The sequence below is a fragment of the Oncorhynchus masou genome, chromosome 15 (assembly GCF_036934945.1).
Source record: "Oncorhynchus masou masou isolate Uvic2021 chromosome 15, UVic_Omas_1.1, whole genome shotgun sequence".
NCBI classification, from domain to species: domain Eukaryota; kingdom Metazoa; phylum Chordata; class Actinopteri; order Salmoniformes; family Salmonidae; genus Oncorhynchus; species Oncorhynchus masou.
In genome coordinates, this window is record NC_088226.1 from 64716820 (window position 1) to 64743263 (window position 26444).

At 42.2% G+C, this 26444-nt stretch overlaps 1 protein-coding gene across 1 annotated transcript in view; it reads left to right on the plus strand.

Moving 5' to 3' along the window:
* The first annotated feature begins 20356 nt into the window (after positions 1-20356).
* slc15a5 (solute carrier family 15 member 5) overlaps positions 20357-26444 on the plus strand; it is a 34818-nt gene continuing 28730 nt past the window's right edge. The window contains exon 1 of the mRNA XM_064990013.1: positions 20357-20765. Within this exon, the coding sequence (XP_064846085.1) occupies positions 20357-20765 (409 nt within the window). The remainder of the gene's footprint in view (positions 20766-26444) is intronic.

Below are 26444 nucleotides of genomic sequence, written 5' to 3' on the forward strand. Positions count from 1 at the left end.
TGACATCTCAGCCCACAGAAGCACATGGCAAAGCTGGACACAGAAAAATGCATGTGAGTGTGAAAGGCACTGTGCACCATGGCTGGCCACCATTTTGTTCTTCAGTGTGTGTGTCACATGATGGTTCCACATTAAGCACTGTAGCCTGAGAAATGTTTATCTTTCACCATATCTCCTGTTATTGGCTACACACACACAAACATCCTACTATTGACTACATGCACACAAACACCCACCCAATGACACCATATCTCCTGTTATAGATTAATATTCTACAGCTCTCTACTGATGTCACCATGTTAGCATTTTTTTCCCACTGTATCTGAGAAATATAGTTTGGGGAGAATTCAGACCGGAGTTAAGCGAGCGTAAATGGAACTTCTTTCCCTTTTTAATGAACCTTTTTTTTTGTAAGGGTATTCTGACCTTGAATTTTATTATGGACAAAGCATGTGCCAGCCAGGTATCCGTTTGGGGTGGAGCTTGCAGAAATTGAGGTGTGTCTACAGATACGCTGTATTCTGACCTTGACTTAATTCCCTCATAATTAGCATTCTCCACAAAATGTATATGACACAATGACAAACATAAACAAGGTGAAGACCGTTATGTTACCTCGTGGGCAGCCGGGTGCCTTGGGACTGGGTCGACTCTTGTCCTGAGCACAAAGCCATTTCTTAAACTTCCCCTCTGCTCTTTGTCTGCTCTCCCTCTACTGGCTCCCTCCTCCTGTTACAACACAAGCGCTCTAACTTCAGTACTGGAACATCTCATACTAGTTTCCATGGAAACCAAAGCTATGTTGTCAGAAACATTCAAACCCTAGTTCAAATTAACATTTACAGGATTTGCCTTGCGTTAATTCAGTTCCACAAGTTCATATCAACTTGTATTCAGAGTAACAAACTGCTGTTTGCTTCAATAACATGGTTTAGTTGTGTGTTGTTGCTGATTAGTTAGCATGAGGAGAGAGAAAATGGGAATATTTAGCAAATGGCTAGCATGTGGATCTCTTCTAACAACTGCAGGCTAATGTAGAGTGCAAAGCAACAAAACATTTCCAAGATTTTCATTAGTTTTCCTCTTTTTCAATTCTTACAGTTAACGGTTCTGAATAATTATGTGAATAATTCCACAGGGCTCCTGTTAAGGAACCTACATTCTCTCTGTATTTTCTCCAGGTTCTTACTCTGTCACTACTCTCTGTACTTCTCTGCTTTCTTTTCAATCTCCCTCTGCATCTCCTTCTGCTCCTTGCTCTCCTTCAGCTGTTTCTCCTGGAGATGGCAAACAATAACACAAAAATGACTCCCACCTTTAGGTGCCCAGATACTGTACGCATTAGAAAGCACACAAACTGCATTGTTTCTCTCTGGGATTGTGTTAATAACTGGGTGAAGAAGGGGGCTCTTCATCTGCAGCCACTCCTGAATCTCCTCCTCCACCACCTTCTTCAACTACTGCTCCCTCTCCTGTTCCTCATTCCTCTCCTTCAGTAGGCGCTCCATGTGGAGACATTTGCGACCCTAATTTACAGAACTGAAAAGATCAATATTTATCAACAACTAAATGATAAAATACTGACTCAAATGCAAACAGGAGTTGCCGAACCAAAGAAGTAACTAAAAAGATATGCCAGTACACCTCCTCTGCATTCTTTTTGCTCCTCTTTGGCTTTGTTGACCAGCCACCTCCCTCATGCAGAGAGAGAGATGCCTCTGGATCCTCCACCTCGGTCACTGCTGTCCTCTCTGGGGGCTTCTGTGATGGATCATGTTTCCATGACAAAAATCAAAAGACGAAGCAGACAGACTCTTTGGTCCTGCTTGCTGTATGTAAAATATTGTGTGCTATAGCTTGGAAAATAAATACATTTAACTCTGGATGACAACATAATGCTTTTTGTTTCCAACATTAGGGTTGTTTTCCTAAATAAGTTAAATCCGCTTCATGTTTTGTTTCCTTGCCACGATACTAACGAGTATCGCGATACTGGTATCGCCCCGGCCCTAATGGATTGCTGTCATACGTTATCCACATACTGCTTGCAGAGAAAGGAAACCAATGTCACATTTTGTAATTTGGGTGAACTATCTCCTTACTTGTTGATCGCTGACCTTGGGCCTCATTTATCAATGGTTTGTGTTTGATACTGTAGCAACCTGAATGTAGTTGATCGCTGACCTTGGGCCTCATTTATCAATGGTTTGTGTTTGATACTGTAGCAACCTGAATGTAGTTGATCGCTGACCTTGGGCCTCATTTATCAATGGTTTGTGTTTGATACTGTAGCAACCTGAATGTAGTTGATCGCTGACCTAGGGCCTCATTTATCAAAGGTTTGTGTTTGATACTGTAACAACTTGAATCTAGATGATCGCTGACCTAGGGCCTCATTTATCAAAGGTTTGTGTTTGATACTGTAACAACTTGAATCTAGATGATCGCTGACCTAGGGCCTCATTTATCAAAGGTTTGTGTTTGATACTGTAACAACTTGAATCTAGATGATCGCTGACCTAGGGCCTCATTTATCAAAGGTTTGTGTTTGATACTGTAACAACCTGAATCTAGATGATCGCTGACCTTGGGCCTCATTTATCAAAGGTTTGTGTTTGATACTGTAACAACTTGAATCTAGATGATCGCTGACCTAGGGCCTCATTTATCAAAGGTTTGTGTTTGATACTGTAACAACTTGAATCTAGATGATCGCTGACCTAGGGCCTCATTTATCAAAGGTTTGTGTTTGATACTGTAACAACCTGAATCTAGATGATCGCTGACCTTGGGCCTCATTTATCAAAGGTTTGTGTTTGATACTGTAACAACTTGAATCTAGATGATCGCTGACCTAGGGCCTCATTTATCAAAGGTTTGTGTTTGATACTGTAGCAACCTGAATCTAGATGATCGCTGACCTAGGGCCTCATTTATCAAAGGTTTAGGAGGCCTACGTGGGCGATTCGTTTGGCCCTGTCCAGGGGTATTATCAGACGGGGCCACAGTGTCTCCTGACCCCTCCTGTCTCAGCCTCCAGTATTTATGCTGCAGTAGTTTATGTGTCGAGGGGCTAGGGTCAGTCTGTTATATCTGGAGTATTTATCCTGTCTTTTCAGGTGTCCTGTGTGAATTTAAGTATGCTCTCTCTAATTCTCTCTTTCGGGGGACCTGAGCCCTAGGACCATGCCTCAGGACTACCTGGCATGATGACTCCTTGTTGTCCCCAGTCCACCTGGCCGTGCTGCTGCTCCAGTTTCAACTGTTCTGACTGCGGCTATGGAACCCTGACCTGTTCACTGTGATTACTATTATTTGACCATGCTGGTCATTTATGAACATTTGAACATCTTGGCCATGTTCTGTTATAATCTCCACCCGGCACAGCCAGAAGAGGACTGGCCACCCCTCATAGCCTGGTTCCTCTCTAGGTTTCTCCCTAGGTGTTTGCCTTTCTAGGGAGTTTTTCCTAGCCACCATGCTTCTACAACTGCATTGCTTGCTGTTTGGGGTCTTAGTCTGGGTTTCTGTACAGCACTTTGATATACCAGCTGATGTAAGAAGGGCTATATACAGTGCCTTGCGAAAGTATTCGGCCCCCTTGAACTTTGCGACCTTTTGCCACATTTCAGGCTTCAAACATAAAGATATAAAACTGTATTTTTTTGTGAAGAATCAACAACAAGTGGGACACAATCATGAAGTGGAACGACATTTATTGGATATTTCAAACTTTTTTAACAAAATTGGGCGTGCAAAATTATTCAGCCCCTTTACTTTCAGTGCAACAAACTCTCTCCAGAAGTTCAGTGAGGATCTCTGAATGATCCAATGTTGACCTAAATGACTAATGATGATAAATACAATCCACCTGTGTGTAATAAAGTCTCCGTATAAATGCACCTGCACTGCGATAGTCTCAGAGGTCCGTTAAAAGCGCAGAGAGCATCATGAAGAACAAGGAACACACCAGGCAGGTCCGAGATACTGTTGTGAAGAAGTTTAAAGCCGGATTTGGATACAAAAAGATTTCCCAAGCTTTAAACATCCCAAGGAGCACTGTGCAAGCGATAATATTGAAATGGAAGGCGCATCAGACCACTGCAAATCTACCAAGACCTGGCCGTCCCTCTAAACTTTCAGCTCATACAAGGAGAAGACTGATCAGAGATGCAGCCAAGAGGCCCATGATCACTCTGGATGAACTGCAGAGATCTACAGCTGAGGTGGTAGACTGTCCATAGGACAACAATCAGTCGTATATTGCACAAATCTGGCCTTTATGGAAGAGTGGCAAGAAGAAAGACATTTCTTAAAGATATCCATAAAAAGTGTTGTTTAAAGTTTGCCACAAGCCACCTGGGAGACACACCAAACATGTGGAAGAAGTTGCTCTGGTCAGATGAAACCAAAATTGAACTTTTTGGCAACAATGCAAAACGTTATGTTTGACGTAAAAGCAACACAGCGCATCACCCTGAACACACCATCCCCACTGTCAAACATGGTGGTGGCAGCATCATGGTTTAGGCCTGCTTTTCTTCAGCAGGGACAGGGAAGATGGTTAAAATGGATGGGAAGATGGATGGAGCCAAATACAGGACCATTCTGGAAGAAAACCTGATGGAGTCTGCAAAAGATCTGAGACTGGGACGGCGATTTGTCTTCCAACAAGACAATGATCCAAAACATAAAGCAAAATCTACAATGGAATGGTTCAAAAATAAACATATCCAGGTGTTAGAATGGCCAAGTCAAAGTCCAGACCTGAATCCAATCGGGAATCTGTGGAAAGAACTGAAAACTGCTGTTCACAAATGCTCTTCATCCAACCTCACTGAGCTCGAGCTGTTTTGCAAGGAGGAATGGGAAAAAATGTCAGTCTCTCGATGTGCAAAACTGATAGAGACATACCCCAAGCGACTTACAGCTGTAATCACAGCAAAAGGTGGCGCTACAAAGTATTAACTTAAGGGGGCTGAATAATTTTGCACGCCCAATTTTTCAGTTTTTGATTTGTTAAAAAGGTTTGAAATATCCAATAAATGTCGTTCCACTTCATGATTGTGTCCCACTTGTTGTTGATTCTTCACAAATAAATACAGTTTTATATCTTTATGTTTGAAGCCTGAAATGTGGCAAAAGGTCGCAAAGTTCAAGGGGGCCGAATACTTTCGCAAGGCACTGTAAATACATTTGATTTGATTGACATCATTTGAGTCAATTGGAGGTGTACCTGTGGATGTATTTCAAGGCATACCTTCAAACTCAGTGCCTCTTTGCTTGACATCATGGGAAAATCTAAAGAAATCAGCCAAGACCTCAGGGAAAAATATAATACTTGAAATGCCACAAATTCAACCTTCTTAACCTTTAAAATGTCAGGATCCTGCAGGTGAAAGGTAACCCCTGCATGCTGCAGTGTCGGCCAATCCACTGCCATGGACTCTTCTGTATCTGACAGATAGATTTAGAGGTTATGTTGTTGTCTTTTGTTTGAATTGTTTACGTGTCTGCTGTGCAGGGGAAATAATAAGACAAGCGGAACTACGTAGCTAATACTGTTGTAACGGGGATCCTTATTGTAGCAACACACTTTTGGAGGGAAGGCAATCCTGCACTGTGTTGGCTAAATGTTCATGTCATTGGGTGTAGTTCATAAAGGTTGCAGCGTGTATGTTGGGATGAAGTGTGAATTCATGCCAGGAATAATAAGTGTGAAGTTTGATTTCCACCCTTCTGTAATAAGCAGCCAATGAAGTATTTTTCCTTAATTCATGTGTTTAATATGATACTGTTATAGCGCCGGTTAAACTGTTATGTATGTAAGCACTTCAGAGGTATACCAAGGGATCAACCCTAGCTAAACAGCAGGTGGTGCTAATGACAATTTAGCTCATATTCTGCTGAGACAAGTTGGGTAATACTGCTCTTGTACACCAACCATATCTAATGGGTGAGAGGGGTCTGGTGTTTTTACTCTGTGTGGCTGAGGTGTCTATCTGATGGGCGCGGTGAGCTGCAGACAGGTCCTCATCACTCTCATAGCTGTCGTGGTGGTAAATGGGGGAGAGCAGAGGGTAGGTGGCATTGCATGTCGAGTCATAGTCCACACTTTTGGATCGGTGCAGTTCCCTGCCACTGTCCTGGTACATCTTCAGAGGAGTTCAGCTTAAACTCTTGGAAGCGGAGGCAGGGAAGCTTGACACCTTCCCCCCTGTTATCATACAAACAAATGAGCACAAGCCATTTTTTAGAGAGCACAAGCCATTTTTTATTTTGTGGATCCTCTTGCTGATGTTTAAACAATTTGATAAAATATAGATGTCAGCAACAAAGCAAATCTATGCAAAGGAGTAATCTATGAACAGCAGTAATTAATGTTAATCTAGCGAGCATCATGTACATGGCTACTTGAATGTTTACAGACCAGACAGCCAAATCAGAGCTTCAAAGACCCACCAGCTTGACCACACATTAGTAAAGTTATCCAAGCTATTTGCCGGGCTGAGCAGCCCTAGCAAGCCTAGCAGATTGTTGTTGAACATGTTTGGGATTAATTACTGTAAAAGGCTCAGACAGCTAATCCTCTGGCACTAGCTTCCCTTGGCTAGTTAGCTATCTCGCCAGTGAGCAAATGAGCTAGTTACTAAGCTAGTTAGCTAGCTATGCGTGCAATTTTCTGCTTTGCTTTGTCTCAGCCTCCAGTATCGATGCTGCAATAGTCTATGTACCAGGGGGCTAGGGTCAGTCTGTCCAATCTGGTGAAATTATCCTTGTCCAATCTGGTGTCCTGTGTGAATTTAAGTATACTCCCTCTAATTCTCTCAGGACCTGAGCCTAGGACCATGCCTTAAGACCACCTGGCCTGATGATTCCTGGCTATCCCCAGTCATGCTGCTGCTCCAGTTTCAACTGTTCTGCCTGCAGCTATGGAACATTGAACTGTTCACCGGACGTGCTACCTTGTCTGTTGCACCCTCTACAACAACTGTGATTATTATTTGACCCCGCTGGTCATCTGTTACGGATACAGGTATCCTGTAGGTGTTTTTTTTCTCGTTCTGCCCTAGTCACAGGTGGCAGTCATCAGTCGCCAATCAGTCATCAATCTAAAGACACTCCTCCTCCTTTTCTCTTACCCAATCACATTCCCTTTCCCTTGGTTTAAAAACCCAGTCCGTTGTTTTCCCAAACTCTCTCTCTTTCTCTTTGGATTGAGCTATTATCTCTTTTTGTTTTGGTGCCTACATCTCACTTTGTCTGTTAATTAACTTGTGAGTATGTATGGTTGTGTTGAATGACTGTTTGTTGGTGGGAAAAGGGGATACCAAGACAAGTGGGCATACATTACCTGTAGGAAAACATTGTCTAAGAATCCTAGTTAGAACTGGGCGTACCACCCACTGTATTTTATTGGTTAGTTAGCTAGCGGTTATCGAAGCAAGTAAGACGAGCTTGTTTTTTTTGTTGATATTTATTATTTCTTTCCTTGGGTCCAGCTCAGCCCCTTTTTCCCACACCCCATTTACCATGTGTTTAAAATAAACCTGACGTGTTTGACGGTAGTTTTAAGTTGTCTGTGGATTTATTTTAGTTCTCACTGTTCCTTTTTACTGTTATGATTTGCATGAGATATGTTACGGGTCTCGTTTCTATCCCCCCTAGACTGCAGGGCCAAAGGGGTTCATAACATCTATGAACGTTTGAACATCTTGAAGAATGATCTGGCCTTAAAACATTTCTAGTGCAGGCGTTCCGCTAGGGGAACCCCTTGACGACATTCCGCTGAAAAGGCAGTGTGCGAAATTCAAAAATATTTTTTAGAAATATATAACTTTCACACATTAACAAGGCCAATACAGCAAATGAAATAAACTTCTTGTTAATCTACCCATCGTGTCCGATTTAAAAATGCTTTACAGTGAAAGCACAACATATGATTATATTAGATCACCGCCAAGTCAAAAAAACACACCAGCCAAAGATAAGTCACAAAAAGCAGAAATATAGATACAATTAATCACTAACCTTTGATGATCTTCATCAGATGACACTCATAGGACATCATGTTACACAATACATGTATGTTTTGTTCGATAATGTGCATATTTATATGCAAAAATCTGAGTTTACATTGGCACGTTAAGTGCAGTAATGTTTTGATTTCAAAACAGACGGTGATTTTGCAGAAATACTCATAAACATTGATAAAAGATACAAGTGTTATTCACAGAATTAAAGAGACTTCTTCTTAATGCAACCGCTGTGTCAGATTTCAAAAAAACTTTACAGAAAAAGCATAATCTGAGAACGGCGCTCAGAGCCCAATCCAGCCATAGAAATATCCTCCATTTTGAAGTCAACAGAAGTTAGAAATAACACTATAAATATTCACTTACCTTTGATGATCTTCATCAGAAGGCACTCCCAGGAATCCCAGTTTGACAATAAATGACTGATTTGTTCCAAAAAGTTCCATAAAGTCCATTTATGTCCAAATAGCGACTTGTTGTTAGCATGTTCAGCCCAGTAATCCATCTTCATGAAGCGCGAGCACTTCGTCCAGACGAAAACTTGAAAATTTCCATTACAGGTCGTAGAAACAAGTCAAACGATGTATGGAATCAATCTTTAGGATGTTTTTAACATTAAACATCCATAATGTTCCAACCGGAGAATTCCTATGTCTGAAGAAAAGCACTGGAACGAGAGCGAACTCTGTCGGGAGCGTGCGTCACGAGCCCGAGACACTCTCCAGACCACTGACTCAAACAGGTCTCATGAGCCCCTCCTTTATAGCAGAAGCCTGAAACAAGTTTCTAAACACGGTTGACATCTAGTGGAAGCTGTAGGTAGGCCATGTTTGAAGAACTACAAACCTCAGATTTTACACTTCCTGGTTGGATTTTTCTCAGGTTTTCGCCTGCCATATGAGTTATGTTATACTCACAGACATCATTCAAAAAGTTTTAGAAACTTCAGAGTGTTTTCTATCCAATACTAATAATAATATGCATATATTAGCATCTGGGACAGAGTAGGAGGCAGTTCACTCTGGGCATGCTATTCATCCAAAAGTGAAAATGCTGCCCCCTATCCCAAAAAGGTTTTAACTCTTATAAATCTAAAAATACACTGCTCAAAAAAATAAAGGGAACACTAAAAATAACACATCCTAGATCTGAATGAATGAAATATTCTTATTAAATACTTTTTTCTTTACATAGTTGAATGTGCTGACAACAAAATCACACAAAAATATCAATGGATATCAAATTTATCAACCCATGGAGGTCTGGATTTGGAGTCACACTCAAAATTAAAGTGGAAAACCACACTACAGGCGGATCCAACTTTGATGTAATGTCCTTAAAACATGTTAAAATGAGGCTCAGTAGTGTGTGTGGCCTCCACGTGCCTGTATGACCTCCCTACAATGTCTGGGCATGCTCCTGATGAGGTGGCGGATGGTCTCCTGAGGGATTTCCTCCCAGACCTGGACTAAAGCATCCGCCAACTCCTGGACAGTCTGTGGTGCAACGTGGCGTTGGTGGATGGAGCTAGACATGATGTCCCAGATGTGCTCAATTGGATTCAGAAAGCAGCAGAAATTTCTCCACGGCGTCTCCAGACTCTGTCACGTCTGTCACGTGCTCAGTGTGAACCTGCTTTCATCTGTGAAGAACACAGGGCGCCACACTACGCTGACAGACACAGCAAACCTTCTTGCCACAGCTCGCATTGATGTTCCATCCTGGATGAGCTGCACTACCTGAGCCACTTGTGTGGGTTGTAGACTCCGTCTCATGCTACCACTAGAGTGAAAACACCGCCAGCATTCAAAAGTGACCAAAACATCAGCCAGGAAGCATAGGAACTGAGAAGTGGTCTGTGGTCACCACCTGCAGAACCACTCCTTTATTGGGGGTGTCTTGCTAATTGCCTATAATTTCCACCTGTTGTCTATTCCATTTGCACAACAGCATGTGAAATTTATTGTCAATCAGTGTTGCTTCCTAAGTGGACAGTTTGATTTCACAGAAGTGTGATTGACTTGGAGTTACATTGTGTTGTTGAAGTGTTCCCTTTATTTTTTTGAGCAGTGTATATACAGTGCCTTGCGAAAGTATTCGGCCCCCTTGAACTTTGCGACCTTTTGCCACATTTCAGGCTTCAAACATAAAGATATAAAACTGTATTTTTTTTGTGAAGAATCAACAACAAGTGGGACACAATCATGAAGTGGAACAACATTTATTGGATATTTCAAACTTTTTTAACAAATCAAAAACTGAAAAATTGGGCGTGCAAAATTATTCAGCCCCTTTACTTTCAGTGCAGCAAACTCTCTCCAGAAGTTCAGTGAGGATCTCTGAATGATCCAATGTTGACCTAAATGACTAATGATGATAAATACAATCCACCTGCGTGTAATCAAGTCTCCGTATAAATGCACCTGCACTGTGATAGTCTCAGAGGTCCGTTAAAAGCGCAGAGAGCATCATGAAAAACAAGGAACACACCAGGCAGGTCCGAGATACTGTTGTGAAGAAGTTTAAAGCCGGATTTGGATACAAAAAGATTTCCCAAGCTTTAAACATCCCAAGGAGCACTGTGCAAGCGAAAATATTGAAATGGAAGGAGTATCAGACCACTGCAAATCTACCATGACCTGGCCGTCCCTCTAAACTTTCAGCTCATACAAGGAGAAGACTGATCAGAGATGCAGCCAAGAGGCCCATGATCACTCTGGATGAACTGCAGAGATCTACAGCTGAGGTGGGAGACTCTGTCCGTAGGACAACAATCAGTCGTATATTGCACAAATCTGGCCTTTATGGAAGAGTGGCAAGAAGAAAGCCATTTCTTAAAGATATCCATAAAAAGTGTTGTTTAAAGTTTGCCACAAGCCACCTGGGAGACACACCAAACATGTGGAAGAAGGTGCTCTGGTCAGATGAAACCAAAATTGAACTTTTTGGCAACAATGCAAAACGTTATGTTTGGTGTAAAAGCAACACAGCCCATCACCCTGAATACACCATCCCCACTGTCAAACATGGTGGTGGCAGCATCATGGTTTGGGCCTGCTTTTCTTCAGCAGGGACAGGGAAGATGGTTAAAATTGATGGGAAGATGGATGGAGCCAAATACAGGACCATTCTGGAAGAAAACCTGATGGAGTCTGCAAATGACCTGAGACTGGGACGGAGGTTTGTCTTCCAACAAGACAATGATCCAAAACATAAAGCAAAATCTACAACGGAATGGTTCAAAAATAAACATATCCAGGTGTTAGAATGGCCAAGTCAAAGTCCAGACCTGAATCCAATCGAGAATCTATGGAAAGAACTGAAAACTGCTGTTCACAAATGCTCTCCATCCAACCTCACTGAGCTCGAGCTGTTTTGCAAGGAGGAATGGGGAAAAATTTCAGTCTCTCGATGTGCAAAACTGATAGAGACATACCCCAAGCGACTTACAGCTGTAAATGCAGCAAAAGGTGGCGCTACAAAGTATTAACTTAAGGGGGCTGAATAATTTTGCACGCCCAATTTTTCAGTTTTTGATTTGTTAAAAAAGTTTGAAATATCCAATAAATGTCGTTCCACTTCATGATTGTGTCCCACTTGTTGTTGATTCTTCACAAAAAAATACAGTTTTATATCTTTATGTTTGAAGCCTGAAATGTGGCAAAAGGTCGCAAAGTTCAAGGGGGCCGAATACTTTCGCAAGGCACTGTATATTTTGATGCATGCCAGCAAAGTCCCAACACACACAACACTAAACAATACATGAATTGCACTATAACGGTGACAAACTGTGCCCACAAACTGTTAGGGCCTACATAAAGCTGTCCCAACACCTTACCACTGCTACACCTGCCTATCAGCGGAGCCTTGTCTGGCAGCGAATCAGTTCATTCAGCCTCATTTACTGCCTTTTAGAAAACATAGCTGATATGGCTGACTTGCTTAAACAAATGTGGTTTCTACTGACAATTGAGATGTACAAACTATGGCATAAGTGGACGATGAGCAGATATGAGGCAATCTGTAATTTCGATTAAGATATTCATAAGCGAGCTAGGATGGACATAGGCAATAGAACTATTTGTTCAGCACTTTTTAAATGTACAGCGACAGAATTCAGAACATGGGCCGTTCTAACAATATTCTCCCTGTACAGAACAGTAGAATGAATAAAGGCGGCATATCAGCAGACAATTAAATCTCTTACAATATTCGATGATGACATTCCTCTAAAACAGGCAATAGGCTACATGTGCACCACCAAGTCAGAACATTAGGCTAAATTATGAGGGGAAAATATACCAAATTATAAGGGTGAGGCACATGTGATACTAACAGAATACAATTAGTATTACTTTCTTAGCTACAGTTAACATATCTCCCTGGCACACTACATAATTTATGCAGCAGCAAATACATTTTTAGCCATCCTTCGTGGGCAAATTTTGTCATCAAAGTCTGTTATTCCCTGGATTTACGGTGCTTTCGAGACAATTTATTTTTGTTCACCTTTATTTAACTAGACAATGACTAACACTTGCCTCTGATTGAGAACCATATCAGGCCAAACATAGAAATAGACAAACTAGACACACAACATAGAATGCCCACTCAGATCACACCCTGACCAAACAAAACATAGAAACATACAAAGGAAACTATGGTCAGGGTGTGACAATGACGGCCTACCCCGACGACACTGGGTCAGTTGTGCGCCACCCTATGGGACTCTCAATCACGATCAGATGTGATACAGCCTGGATTTGAACTAGGGACTGTAGTGACACCTCTTGCACTGAGATGCAGTCCCTTAGACTGCTGCACCACTTGGGGACCAACAACTGGGAACTTAAAAAAAAAGGTTGTATCATGACGTAAGTGATCTTCAGGCCCGAACTTGGAATTTGGAGTTGGATGACAGTTCAAAACTTATTTTTCCAGTCAGAGTTCCCAGTTGTCTTGAACACACTGAAGTCTGAGAGATTTCACAGTTTCCAGTTGTTTTGAACACGGCAGAAATCATGTTGGATCGACAGCATGGCCAATGTTGAATGTTTATCATTTTAAGCTTGGAAAAGAGACCCTTAAACCCAGATTTCGACCGCACACCCACAAAGTCCACTGAATAGCAGGCTAGTGATTGCTTTGCCTGCAGTTATTATTTAACTAGGCAAGTCAGTTAAGAACAAAGTCTTATTTACAATGATGGCCTAGGAACAGTGACCCGTTGTTCAGGGACAGAACGACAGATTCTTACCTTGTCAGCTTGGGGATTCGATCTAGCAACCTTTCACTTACTGGCACAACAATCTGCCATCCAGAATCAGTTAGCCACTGATTCCTTCCAAACCACTCACTGTTGAATTTCCAACTTGTTGTGTAATGTTTATGTTCAATGGTCAGTGAGCACTGATACGTTTTACCTATAATTTATCTTCATTATTTCTCTTCATATGACAAGGATTGAAAAGGATTTGCCAGTAGATTGTCGACTTGATTCATGATGATGACTGCTAGCTTTCGTTAGCTAAGATTTTGAAAGTATGATGTTGACATAATGAGTTCAATCAAAGCTACGGTAGATATAGCGTGATTTGACATCATTATATCTGTGGCCAATGACCTTGGGTCTTCTTGGTTGGGCACTTCTAATGTAACTGTATGGCAGCACCCAATGGGCTTGACTTTTCGATTTGGCTGTGACTGAACACTAAGCCAATCATGGCTGCCCCACCACCACAGAAATCACAGAGCTAGGCTGAAACACCTGTATTTTGGAAAAGGAAGGTGCCAAAATGGCGGCTTGAACAGACTTTTTTTTTACCGAGCTCCGTAACCAAACTTCAGAAAGATTGTGAAAAAAACAAGTTTACAGTCATTACTATTTTTATTTGTTCAAGATATAAGACCTTTCCTGTTACTGGAATAATAATTGGATAATTTATTTTGGCATGTCCATGCAAAGTCGTCACAAATAAAGAAAGGAAGAAGTTAGCCGTTCTATTGCCCTATGGATAAAATCATGCTTTCGAATGCTGTTGAAGATGACGAATTCCCCTCTTTACCGGTTACTCCGTGCAAACCTCCACCCTCCAAAAACCCCAACATGAACTCTGACATCGTGGCTACCCTGTTCTTACTCATCAACTCCAGGTCTGACGCCATTGAGAAAATGGTTGGCGCGAACACCATGGTTGTCGAAGGCTTGAAAAAGACTGTGGAGTTTGCATGTGGGGAAATCAAGGATGTGAAAATGAGAGTGCCAAAAGTTGAAAAAAAGGTGGAAAAGGTGGAAAAGAATAACAATCTCTACCATAGACGTCTCACTGATCTGGAACAATACACAAGAAGATGGAACCTGAGACTACGGCTTGCCAGAGGTGGAGAATGAAGATGTGCGAGGAGAGGCTATCCGTATCTGCCAAGAAGTTTTGCCTGCAGAGAAGAACAGAGTTGGTGATACCATCGACGTTGTGCATCGCCTCGCCAAGAAGCAACAGCAAAATGATTCAAGACAGAGGGGTATCATCATCCTCTTCACTGCCAGATTCTACCAGGATGCTGTCTGGAAAGCTGCTAGGAAGAACGCCTTCCTTCAGAGCCATGGTCTGCGTTTCGCCGAGCATCTCAGCCCGGAGGACATAGAAAGAAGGAACAAGTTGTGGCCAACGATCAAGATAGCACGAAATGAGGGAACGGCTGCTTACTTCGTCAGAGGACGAGGCTTCATCAACGGTTCAGAAATCCGTATTCCTCCCTAAAATCTCACCAGAAGGAACAGGTTGATGGTTTCAGCCATGGTATTCTCATTTTCCTTATGTTGTTTACCTAACAAATAAGAATTTGTAAATAAGAATTTGTTCTTAACTGACTTGCCTAGTAAAATAAAATAAGATAAATAAAAAACAAGCATCTGGTGACTATTTTTCAGGAATACTCAGGTATTCCAATTTATTAGTTTGTTCTTGTATTACCAGAAGACCTATTTTGTTTACAAACTTACGAAGAAGACTGAAAGCTGTATTTATTTTGTATGTATACAGTAACTAAGATACTGTTTTAAAGGGCATACAGGTCTGCTCTGACTTTACACAGTTATTGTTCTATTTAGTTATTAATACTCATTTCCAAAAAAAGGTCTTAGGAACATTTATATGTAAAACATTTTTTATTCAATTTTTTTTTATGATCATTTTTCATATGCACTTAAAATAGTATGTACCCTTTTATTTAAATTATTAATTTGTATTTTATTTTTCAGAATAGTTCCTGATTACACTAAGGAGGGTTTTTTAGTCTCTCTTACTAGAGAACATAATTTTCAGTTGAGTTGAATTTCAAAGCCGGATAACGTCTAGCTCAAAGTTTATGGAATAAGCTATTTTCACTTTAAATTGACTAAATGGTGCAGATCTCGGTTCCTTATCGTTTACGTTCACTGCTCCTATGTCTTTGACTCATCCTAGTACAGTTTATACTTTTATATAATCGTTGTTGTTTTGTCTTTGTCTATAGTTTCTCTTAATGCTAGGAGGTTACGAAACAATGTGAATCGCTGAGAATCGCCTCCGGGCTGAGATGCTCGGCGAAACGCATACCATGACTCTGAAGGAAGGCGTTCTTCCTAGCAGCTTTCCAGACAGCATTCCTTATTTTTATTTGCTCAACAATTTTGAACAGATTTTTGCTTTTTTCAAGAGTCTCACTCAATTTCGGCTGATGCCAACCCCTGGAGGTCACAGTGGGGCAACGATATTTGGCTTCCCCATGTATCTGAACGCTCCGCTGGGGTCACTACAATGAAAAATACCTTTGGTGGTAATATTCTACACTCAGAATGTGACCCCTTTGGTCACTTTATTTGTCTTGTGATCAGTTACAATGACATTACGCTCATTACTGTAAACTTCTATGGGTACAACACCAAACATGAGAATGATGAGTTACTTGAATCTATAGAGAAACATATACTTGATTGGTTATCTAAATTCCCCAATTCATTATTCTTGACAGGAGGGGACTTTAACGTTACCATATATAATTAAACTGATAGATGGCCCCCAGGTAGGCCAACCAATCAGAATTTGGGTTTAATACTTTTTATGGAAACGTTTGATCTTACTGATATATGGAGAGAGAGGTTTCCGGCTGACAGATCATCCACTTGGAGTAACATAACAGGTTCAAGGCAATCCAGAATAGATGTTTGGCTTATATCCAAATGAATTGATAGTGAGTGTATTACTACAAATATTTGTACTACTCCCCTCACAGACCATAGGGCCATTTACATTGATAACAAAATATTTACCCCTGATACTAACCTTGATAGAGCATCCTACTGGAAGCTAAATAGCTCATTATTAAATAATGATATAGTTCAAATTGAGGTTAAAGATCTGCTCTCACACTTTTGGAAAAGGGCTTGTGAAGAAAAATCTTATTGCAAGAACTGGGAGCTCTTTAAATTTGAGGTGTCCAAATACCTTAGAAGATATGGTAGTAATCTTGCTAAGACCAGAAGAGCTGAGGAGGAAAAGGTGATCATTAAGATAACTTCCCTTTCTCAGAGGTCCCCAGCCAACCTCTCGGGGGAGGAAAAGATGGAACTAATTGAGTTACCTAATAAACTGGATAATATATATAGATTAAAAGCAGAAGGATCCTTTATTAGATCTGGGAAAAAATTGATTGAGAAGTGAGAACAGAATTCATCCTCTTTCTTTAGACTTGAGAAACGTCCCTCTAAAAATAACTCTATCCATAAGTTAAACATTGATGGTGTTATTACAAAAATTAATCGCTAAATACTGTAGCAATTTTTATGGAAAATTGTTTAGCTCTACGTACTGTCAGGAATTCATAGATATGTTTTTTAACTCACTGAATAATGTTCACTCTATCAGTGATATAGAATCTAAACAGTGTGATGAACCCATCAAAGTTGACGAGATTATAGAGTCTATCAAACATCTAAAGAACAATAAATCACCAGGTGTTGATGGAATTTCATCAGAATTTTACAAATTATTTTCTGAACAAGTAGCTCCCTTCCTATTTGAAGTATTTTTAGAGAGTATTAAACACAATGTTCTCCCTCCTACAATGAGTCAGGGGTTAATAACACTGATACCTAAGCCTCAAAAAGAAGTGCTGCTCTTTTCATCGGCAGGTTTTCTTGTCATGGTCCTTAATTTATAAACACAATTTTTCTCAACACAGATATTATATATGGAATAATCGGGATATATTGTATAAAAATACTTATTTGTTTTTAGAATATTGGTTCCAAAATAATATCCTATTGGTGAGCCAACTGGTAAATGCAGATGGTCTTTTACTCAGGGTAGCCTAGTGGTTAGAGCATTGGACTAGTAACCGAAAGGTTGCAAGTTCGAATCCCTGAGCTGACAAGGTACAAATCTGTCGTTCTGCCCCTGAACAGGCAGAACAGGCTGAACACTGTTCCTAGGCCGTCATTGAAAATAAGAATTTGTTCTTAACTGACTTGCCTAGTAAAATAAAGGTAAAATTAAAATAAGGAATCCTTATCACTACACAAGGTCCCTGTAAAGATTTTGTAATTGTTTTAGATGCCATTCCCTCAGGTGTTGCTCTGTTATTCAGGAACGTGTCAAGACCTGACCCTCAGAGCCTACCTTCTGTTGACCATGTTGACTCATCAGTAGGAAAGATTTGTTTCTCTTTTGGTCCATTCAACAACAGAGCGATACGAACCTTGTTTCAGCAGGATGTTGTATCTATACCTTATGTCATGCCTTATTGGAATGGATTTATTGATAATATATGTTGGAAAAAAGTTTGGATGTTGCCACACACATACCTACTTGTTAACAAAATTAAGGAAGTTTCCTTTAAAATTATTCATAAATATTATCCTGCCAACCACTATATGAAGAAGTTTAAGGAAAACATCAACTCAAATTGCTCCTTTTGTAATGACCACCCAGAAACAGTGTTGCATCTTTTTTGGCATTGTATTCATGTAAGAAAACTGTGGCAAGACATCAGTAGATTTATAATTGAACACACTTATGAAGATTTTACACTATTGTGGAGAGATGTACTGCTTGGATTCTTTACATAGGATAGAAATAAGCTGAAACATTTTTATGTAATTAATTTCATTTTTCTTTTGGCCAAATTTCATATACACAAATGTACATTTACAAACAAAAAAAACAACATTTTCTTACCCTACAAAAATAATTGAACTGTATTTTAAGACAGTTAAATACTCTACTAACAAAAAAGCTGTTAAAATTGTAAGTGTATGTATGTCCCTTAAGGTCCTTGTGTAATTGTGATGTGATATTATACCCCCCAGCTTGATTGTCCATTGTATATAATCTATATATACTTGTGTTCCCTCGTGTACTTTCTGTATTGATTTGTTGCTAATAAACATTTAAAAAATACATTTTAAACTGTATTTTGGAGCTTCCTTACAAGAGACCATTGTTAGCAAAATGAAATCAGACATGTATTAATGCCTAAATAACATGCAAAACATGCAATAGGGCTCAAAACAGCTCTCACCTGCCCTGAATGACGAGTTGTCTCTGCTTTTATAATCTCCACCAGACATAGCCAGAAGAGGACTGGCCACCCCTGTCTATTTCCACTCTTGGTTACCTTTCTAGAAATCCTAGCCACTGTTGTTCAACATCTGCATTGCTTGGTGTTTGGGGTTTTAGGCTGGATTTCTGTAAAAACACTTTGTGACATCTGCTGGTGTAAAAAGGGCTTTATAAATACATTTTATTTAATATGAAATGACATCGAGGACTATCTAAGAAACATTTGGATGTTTCTCTTTCCTTCTGATTACTTGGTTGTGATTACAACAACAAAAATTCCCCCATGATACGCCACGCAAAGTCTAGCCAATCACCAACGCGGAACGCGACGCTCCGTGTTGACGCTGTGCGGTAACCACAGCGACATCATGAAGCAAGGGTTGTTACCACAACCACAAAGTTAAAATTGGCTACAGTAAAAATGTGCTTTTCGATCTTAATTTAAGGTTAGAGCATATGGTTAGCAGTGTGGTTAAAGTTAGAGTTAAGGTTAGGTGTCAAATCATATGTTAAGAAGATAAATTGTAGAAATAGGCGGGGTTTAGTCATAATTCTGACTTTGTGGCTGTGGTAACTAGTGACGACCATTAGAAAATTAATTGACATGGAAATAGACTGTTTTATTTCCTTAAAAAGGGGTAACCTTAAATATTGGAAAATGTACAATGCGGTTATTTTTCTATGGGCCCGGCAAACCATTAGGGAGATCCTATATTAAGTTCTAATGTAATTATATGGGTTTGTCCATGTGGTGTTTCTATGATGATGGTGTCAGCAGGCAGCCTGCATGAATGCAGTATAATTCCAGGATGACTAGATTATATCAGAGCCAGCCTTGCTTGACAGAGGAGAGATGCAAACAGTTTGGAGACCTGCTGACTCTTCAAGGACTCACACTTCACACAAGCTGTCTAATTGTGGCAGCACCTCTTCAGGGTGAACCTAAATTAACTTTCACTTTGGAAGACTGCTCTAGCAGTTGAGTGTAACATAATTTAGGTGTCGGTAATGGTGTTGGCCTCTATTTCAATTGTCTGTAATTTGATTTGATATGAGCATGTAACATTTTTGGGGGTAGTCCTTTTGGGTGGACATGAGGGCACAGCCAGAGAACTCAGTTGTCCAAAGGGTTTGATAACAAAACACAGCACCCAGAATTATAGTCTTTGCTATTTTAGAAAATAATTGAGGGCTTTTTTAAAATCAATATAGAAAAATATGATTCATGAACTATCAATTATTTATAACTCCATTATTTTTTATCAATATATTATAAACATTACAGAAACCATCAAAGCCCATGATCCCTTTATCATTACCTCTGTCTTGTAACAGAGGAGCCCTCAAAACAACAATATTAGTATACCCTCAGAATACCCTGAAGCTCATTTAGAAAATATGTCAGGGACACTTCCTAAATATCTCCTATCACTCACACCTGCGTATGGGTCACAGGGAACATATGGCACAGCATAATCAGCAGACACATCTGAGCCACAACAGAATCAATTACAGAGCACCCAGTGTGGACACTTTGATCACTGACACCCCCATTCCGGTTCCAGACACACTCACAGAAAGGTGTATAATTCCAGCCCTGGATTATACAGTAACTCTTCTTCTGAAAAGGAAGGCGCTCCGTTCCAGTGTTCTCTCTCTGTTGTTATATTCTCTAGAAACATTCAGCCAGCCAGGCAGCCAGATAACAAGGCAGGCAGTATGGTGGCAGTGGACCTCCAAGGGCTGCCTGAAGAGGGGTGGAACTACCATCAGTTGCGTCGGCCCTCCATGGAAGGGGGGCACCACCAGCTGTGTCGGCCCTCAATGACCCCGTGCCCGAGCAGGGGGCTGCCCCAGAACCGTCCCCAGCAGACCCGCAAAAAGCTCCAAGTCATCATCTTCATCCTGCTGGTGGAGCTGTTTGAGAGGTTCACCTTCTTTGGGATTGTGTGTAACATGATCCTGTTCTGTACGGTGAAGCTGGGCTATGATCACTACCAGGCTGCTACCGTTAACCTGTGCTTTGTGGGGGCCAGTACACTCACTCCAGTGATGGTGGGATGGTTTGCTGATACTTGCCTTGGGAGAACCAAGGTGCTCTACTTGTGTACTCTGCTCCATCTCTTTGGTAAGGTGCTCCTGTTTGTTTTCAAGGGGAGGGGGATGAGTGGAACATTGATGTTGAACACTCATCCTTGTATATTGGTATAGGGAGTACTTATTGTTCAAACCGATTTAATTCATGGAACATCATTTTTACTGCTTTATTTTCTCAATGCCTAATCCTTATCTATCTCTTAATGCGGTATGATCTCTATGGATTATAGTCTCTTAGAAAACTACACGGTGGAGGGAGAGAGATTAACGTTCTGAGTTTACATGACATTTGCATTGAAGGAGAGGATGTGTGGACTGCACTGCATTATATTACACTGCAAAACTCTGCGGTCTAGGGCACTGCATTGTGACTGGGAGACCCATGAGGCGGTGCACAATTTGTCCGGGTTAGGCTGAGATATCCTTGTCCCGTTGCACTCGAGGGACTCCTGTGGTGGGCCGGGTGCATGCACGCTGATGCAGCTGGCTTCAGGGTTAAGCGGGCATTGTGTCAAGAAGCAGTGCGGCTTGGCTGGGTCGTGTTTCGACCTTCGCCTCTCCCGAGTCCGTACCGGAGTTGAAGTGATGGGACAACACTATAACTACCAATTGGATACCATGAAATTGGGGAGAAAAAAGGGCAAAACATTTTTATAAAGTAAAAAGGACCTCGCTGGCCGGATTGAAGTGCCTGATGGGCCGGTAACGGCCTGCGGGCCGCAATTTCCCCCCCTTTGTCTAGAGACATAGATACATGTACAGTTGATACACTTAGGTTGGAGTCATTAAAACTCATTTTTCAACCACCCCTCAAATTTCTTGTTAACAAACTATAGTTTAAGTCAGTTAGGACATCTACTTTGTGCATGACACAAGTAATTTTTCCAACATTTTTTTACAGACAGATTATTTAACTTATAATTCACTGTATCGCAATTCCAGTGGGTCTGAAGTTTTCATACACTAAGTTGACTGTGCCTTTAAAGAGCTTGGAAAATGCCAGAAAAGGATGTCATGGCTTTAGAAGATTCTGATAGGCTAATTGACATAATTTGAGTCAATTGGAGGTGTACCTGTGGATGTATTTCAAGGCCTACCTTCAAACTCAGTGCTCATCATTGGCTGCAATTTCCAAATGCCTGAAGGTACCACGTTCATCTGTACAAACAATAGTACGCAAGTATAAACACCATGGGGTCACGTAGCCATCATACTGCTCAGGAAGGAGACACGTTCTGTCTCCTAGAGATGAATGTACTTTGGTGCGAGAAGTGCAAATCAATATATCCACAGTAAAACGAGTCCTACATCAACGTAACCTGAAAGGCCTCTTAGCAAGGAAGAAGCCACTGCTCTAAAACCGCCATAAAAAAGCCAGACTACGGTGTGCAACTGCACATGGGGACAAAGATCGTACCTTTTGGAGAAATGTCCTCTGGTCTGATGAAACAAAAATATAACTGTTTGTCCATAATGACCATCTTTATGTTTCGAGGAAAAAGGGGGAAGCTTGCAAGCCGAAAAACACCATCCCAACCGTGAAGCACTGGGACGGCAGCATCATGTTGTGGGGGTGCTTTGCTGCAGGAGGGACTGGTGCACTTCACAAAATAGATGGCATCATGAGGTAGGAAAATTATGCGGCTGTATTGAAGCAACATCTCAAGACATCAGTCAGGAAGTTAAAACTTGGTCGCAAATGGGCCAATGAGCCCAAACATACTTCCAAAGTTGTGGCAAAATGGCTTAAAGACAACATAGTCAAGGTATTGGAGTGGCCATCACAAAGCCCTGACCTCAATCCTATAGAATATTTGTGGGCAGAACTGAAAAAGCGTGTGCGTGCAAGAAGCCCTACAAACCTGACTCAGTTACACCAGCTCTGTCAGGAGGAATGGGCAAAAATTCACCCAACTTTTTTGTGGGAGGCTTGTGGAAGGCTACCCAAAACATTTGACCCAAGTTCAACAATTTAAAGGCAATGCTACCAAATACTAATTGAGTGTATGTAAACTTCAGACCCACTGGGAATGTGATGGAAAAAATGTAAACTGAAATAAATCATTCTCTCTACTATTATTCTGACATTTCACATTCTTAAAATAAAGTGGTGATCCTAACTGACCTAAGACAGGGAATTTTTACTAGGATAAAATGTCCGGAATTGTGAAAAACTGAGTTTAAATGTATTTGGCTCAGGTGTATGTAAACGTCCGACTTCAACTGTAGATGTACATGGGTCTGAGTGCTGTGGGTGACAAATGCATCAGAGGAATGCATGTGCTCAATGCTAGCAGTTGGACCCTGGATTTGAGCTCAAACCAACCCCATTACTTATGATGACTCATTATTTGAACTTTCTGTCTCACCTCAGAGTAGCAGCCCGACACACAGTAATAGTATGGGGCAAAGTAGGGAATCTGAGAAGTAGAGCGCTCAGAGGTAATTCAGCCCAAATGTGTCAATTATTTAGAAGGGAAGATCTATCAATCAAATGTATTTTATAAAGCCCTTCTTCCAACAGCAGTTGTCAGAGTTAGACAACTGAAAAGTACAAGGTTCTGAGGAAATAAGTTCTGGAATATTAGAGATAGTGGTGTAACTACAGTTGAGCCCCAGTGCAGGCCTATGCCAACTGACCATGGGAGTCCACCCTCTCGAGCTACATCTCTAAGGACCATGCCTGCTTGTAAAAATGACTGTTTATTATACCACAACACCTAATGGGTGATCTCTGTGTCCTGGATTACCCCCACACAGCCTATCTAACTAGCCTCAGTCTACCTGACTAGCATCTCAATAACCTTAGATCCAATGAGACTTAACCCATAACAATATGGAATTATGAATGCCGCCAAGTAGACAAAATCACCTAGCTAGCTATGTATTGAGGTCTAAGTGTTATGTACTTGAGTGAAGACCCAAAAGCGGTTTTAACAGAAAACAGAGTTCTTTAATAAAAAACAGGAATGGCATAAATCCTCTTCCAACGTTGACAATGGAACAAAAAGAATGTAGTATAGTGCAGGATGCACCTGCCAGGCAGACTCCGACAGGATAGGACAAGGTGGAAGCAAACGAGACGACAGCTTGCTTCTGGCATCAAAAACACAAACAAGAATCAGACACTGAAAGTAGCAGGAACAGAGAGAGAAATAGAGACCTAATCAGAGGGGGAAGAGAGAACAGGTGAGAAAGAGTGAATGAGCTAGTTAGGGGAGATGTAGAACAGCTGAAGAATGAGAGACAGAGAAGGTAACCTAAAAAGACCAGCAGAGAGAGACAGAGTGAAGAGAAAGGACAGGAACAGACATAACAAGACATGACAGTACCCCCCCACTCACCGAGCACCTCCTGGCGCACTCGAGGAGGAAACCTGGCGGCAACGGAGGAAATCATCGATCAGCGAACGGTCCAGCACGTCCCGAGAGGGAACCCAACTCCTCTCCTCAGGACCGTACCCCTCCCAATCCACTAGGTACTGATGACCACGGCCCCGAGGGCGCATGTCCAAAATCTTACGAACCCTGTAGATGGGTGCGCCTCGACAAGGATGGGGGGGGAGGGACGAGCGGGGGCGCGAAGAACGGGCTTAACACAGGAGACATGGAAGACCGGGTGAACGCGACGAAGATAGCGCGGGAGAAGAAGTCGCACTGCGACAGGATTAATGACCTGGGAAATACGGAACGGACCAATGAACCGCGGGGCCAACTTGCGAGAAGCTGTCTTAAGGGGAAGGTTCTGAGTGGAGAGCCATACTCTCTGACCGCAACAATATCTAGGACTCTTGGTCCTACGCTATTAGCGGCCCTCACAGTCTGCGCCCTATTACGGCAAAGTGCCGACCTGACCCCCTTCCAGGTGCGCTCGCAACGCTGGACAAAAGCCTGAGCGGAGGGGACGCAGGACTCGGCGAGCTGAGATGAGAACAGCGGAGGCTGGTACCCGAGGCTACTCTGAAAAGGAGATAGACCGGTAGCAGACGAGGGAAGCGAGTTGTGGGCGTACTCTGCCCAGGGGAGCTGTTCTGACCAAGACGCAGGGTTACGAAAAGAAAGACTGCGTAAAATGCGACCAACAGTCTGATTGGCCCGTTCGGCTTGACCGTTAGATTGGGGATGAAAGCCGGACGAGAGACTGACGGAAGCCCCAATCAAACGGCAAAACTCCCTCCAAAATTGAGACGTGAACTGCGGGCCTCTGTCGGAAACGACGTCAGACGGAAGGCCATGAATTCGGAAAACATTCTCGATAATGATCTGAGCCGTCTCCTTAGCAGAAGGGAGCTTAGCGAGAGGAATGAAATGAGCCGCCTTAGAGAATCTATCGACAACCGTAAGAATAACTGTCCTCCCCGCTGATGAAGGCAGTCCGGTGATGAAATCTAAAGCGACGTGAGACCACGGTCGAGAGGGAATGGGAAGCGGTCTGAGACGGCCGGCAGGAGGAGAGTTCCCAGATTTAGTCTGCGCGCAGACCGAACAAGCGGCGACAAATCGACGCGCGTCACGTTCCCGAGTGGGCCACCAGAAACGCTGGCGAATGGAAGCGAGCGTACCCCGAACGCCGGGGTGGCCGGCTAACTTGGCAGAGTGGGCCCACTGAAGAACGGCCGGACGAGTAGGAACGGGAACGAACAGAAGGTTCCTAGGACAAGCTCGCGGCGACGGAGTGTGAGCGAGTGCTTGCTTTACCTGCCTCTCAATTCCCCAGACAGTCAACCCGACAACACGCCCTTCAGGGAGAATCCCCTCGGGGTCGGTGGAGACCTCAGAAGAACTGAAGAGACGAGATAAAGCATCAGGCTTGGTGTTTTTTGAGCCCGGACGATAAGAAATAACAAACTCGAAACGAGCGAAAAACAGAGCCCAACGAGCCTGACGCGCATTAAGTCGTTTGGCTGAACGGATGTACTCAAGGTTCCTATGGTCAGTCCAAACGACAAAAGGAACGGTCGCCCCTCCAACCACTGTCGCCATTCGCCTAGGGCTAAGCGGATGGCGAGCAGTTCGCGATTACCAACATCATAGTTACGTTCTGACGGCGATAAGCGATGAGAGAAAAACGCGCAAGGATGGACCTTGCCGTCAGAGAGAGAGCGCTGAGAAAGAATGGCTCCCACGCCCACCTCTGACGCGTCAACCTCAACAACAAACTGACTAGAGATGTCAGGTGTAACAAGAATAGGTGCGGATGTAAAACGATTCTTAAGAAGATCAAAAGCTCCCTGGGCGGAAACGGACCACTTAAAGCACGTCTTAACAGAAGTAAGGGCTGTGAGGGGAGCTGCCACCTGACCGAAATTACGGATGAAACGACGATAGAAAGTAGCGAAGCCCAGAAAGCGCTGCAGCTCGACGCGTGACTTAGGAACGGGCCAATCAATGACAGCCTGGACCTTAGCGGGATCCATCTTAATGCCCTCAGCGGAAATAACGGAACCGAGAAAAGGGACAGAGGCGGCATGAAAAGTGCACTTCTCAGCCTTCACATAAAGACAGTTCTCCAAAAGGCGCTGGAGGACGCGTCGCACGTGCTGAACATGAATCGAGAGAGACGGTGAAAAAATCAGGATATCGTCCATGTAAACGAAAACAAAAATGTTCAGCATGTCTCTCAGGACGTCGTTAACTAGTGCCTGAAAGACAGCTGGAGCGTTAACGAGGCCGAAAGGAAGAACCCGGTATTCAAAGTGCCCTAACGGAGT